Genomic DNA, 1,017 nt, shown 5'->3' on the forward strand with positions numbered 1-1,017 from the left:
CAGCCTGGGGCTCCTCTCTGGGGCCAAAATGTGCTCTGCTGGGGGGGGGCTGCCCAAACGCAGCCCCCAGGCCCCTCTGCAGTGAGCCCAGCCCTGCTGGAGCCCCATGGCCACCTCCTGTGGAGCTCCTGAGCCTGGGGTGCAAAAATTGCTCTTTCTCCCCCCATCCCAAAACACGCTCCCCAGCACTCTCCCAGCCATGTCTCTTTACCCCCGCCCAGCTGCATGATTTTACTTTGCAATTATTTTTTCCCACCCCTGTACAACCACCAGGCGCCCCCAGAGACGTTGCCAACACCTGGTTAGCTTGCAAAAAACTGTAATTTTTTTAATTTTTTTATTTTTTTTTAGAATTCATTTAATCTATCATTTACAGTATTGTACAGCTCAGTGAAAATATGAAAATCATCCGGCGTGCTCCGAACCGGGCGCCGTCCCCGTTCCCGAAGCGGTTGACGTCTTGATCCCTAACCCGTTCCCACCCGGTGAAACCCGGGAGCGGATCCCTTTGGGGTACTAATTAAGAACGACATAACGAGCGATCTCTAAGTGAAACACATGCCAGCGGGACACTAAAGCTACGGGGCGAGGGGTGGGGGGCGGAAAGCCCCTCGGGCTCCCCCCCATCACTGCCCCTTCTTGTAGGCGCTTTTGATGATGGCGTTCTTGAAGAGAGTCACTAGGGGGGTCTGGCTGTGCTCCGAGGTCATGAAGCCCCCGTAGCGCTTGTCCTTCAAGGGCGCGTGCCAGCGGAAATGGCGCATGCGGTAGGAGCTGCCAGCCTTCTTCTCCTCCTCTTCCTCCTGGTCTTCCTCCTCCTCCTCCTCCTCGGGCGGTGCCCCGGTGCCGCTGAGCGCCAGCTCCCGCCTGAACTCCAGCGGGTAGCTCTCAGCGGACTCCTCCTCCACCCCATTGGGGTAGACCTTGATGGGTCTCCTCTTGCGCCCCACTGGCTTCCCCCAGCGAAAGTGCTCCATGGAGTAGGAGCGTTTGCCTTCCTCCCGTTCCAGCCCTTGC

General features: G+C 58.0%; 1 protein-coding gene across 1 annotated transcript in view; it reads right to left on the bottom strand.

The window, feature by feature from the left end:
- Positions 1-626: 626 nt before the first annotated feature.
- Positions 627-1,017, bottom strand: part of POMC (proopiomelanocortin) — a 12,724-nt gene continuing 12,333 nt past the window's right edge. Inside the window, exon 4 of the mRNA XM_009645266.1 lies at positions 627-1,012. Coding sequence (XP_009643561.1) covers positions 627-1,012 — 386 coding nt within the window. The remainder of the gene's footprint in view (positions 1,013-1,017) is intronic.

This window comes from Egretta garzetta, unplaced genomic scaffold (assembly GCF_000687185.1).
Source record: "Egretta garzetta isolate BGI_Z169 unplaced genomic scaffold, ASM68718v1 scaffold218, whole genome shotgun sequence".
Lineage (NCBI taxonomy): Eukaryota > Metazoa > Chordata > Aves > Pelecaniformes > Ardeidae > Egretta > Egretta garzetta.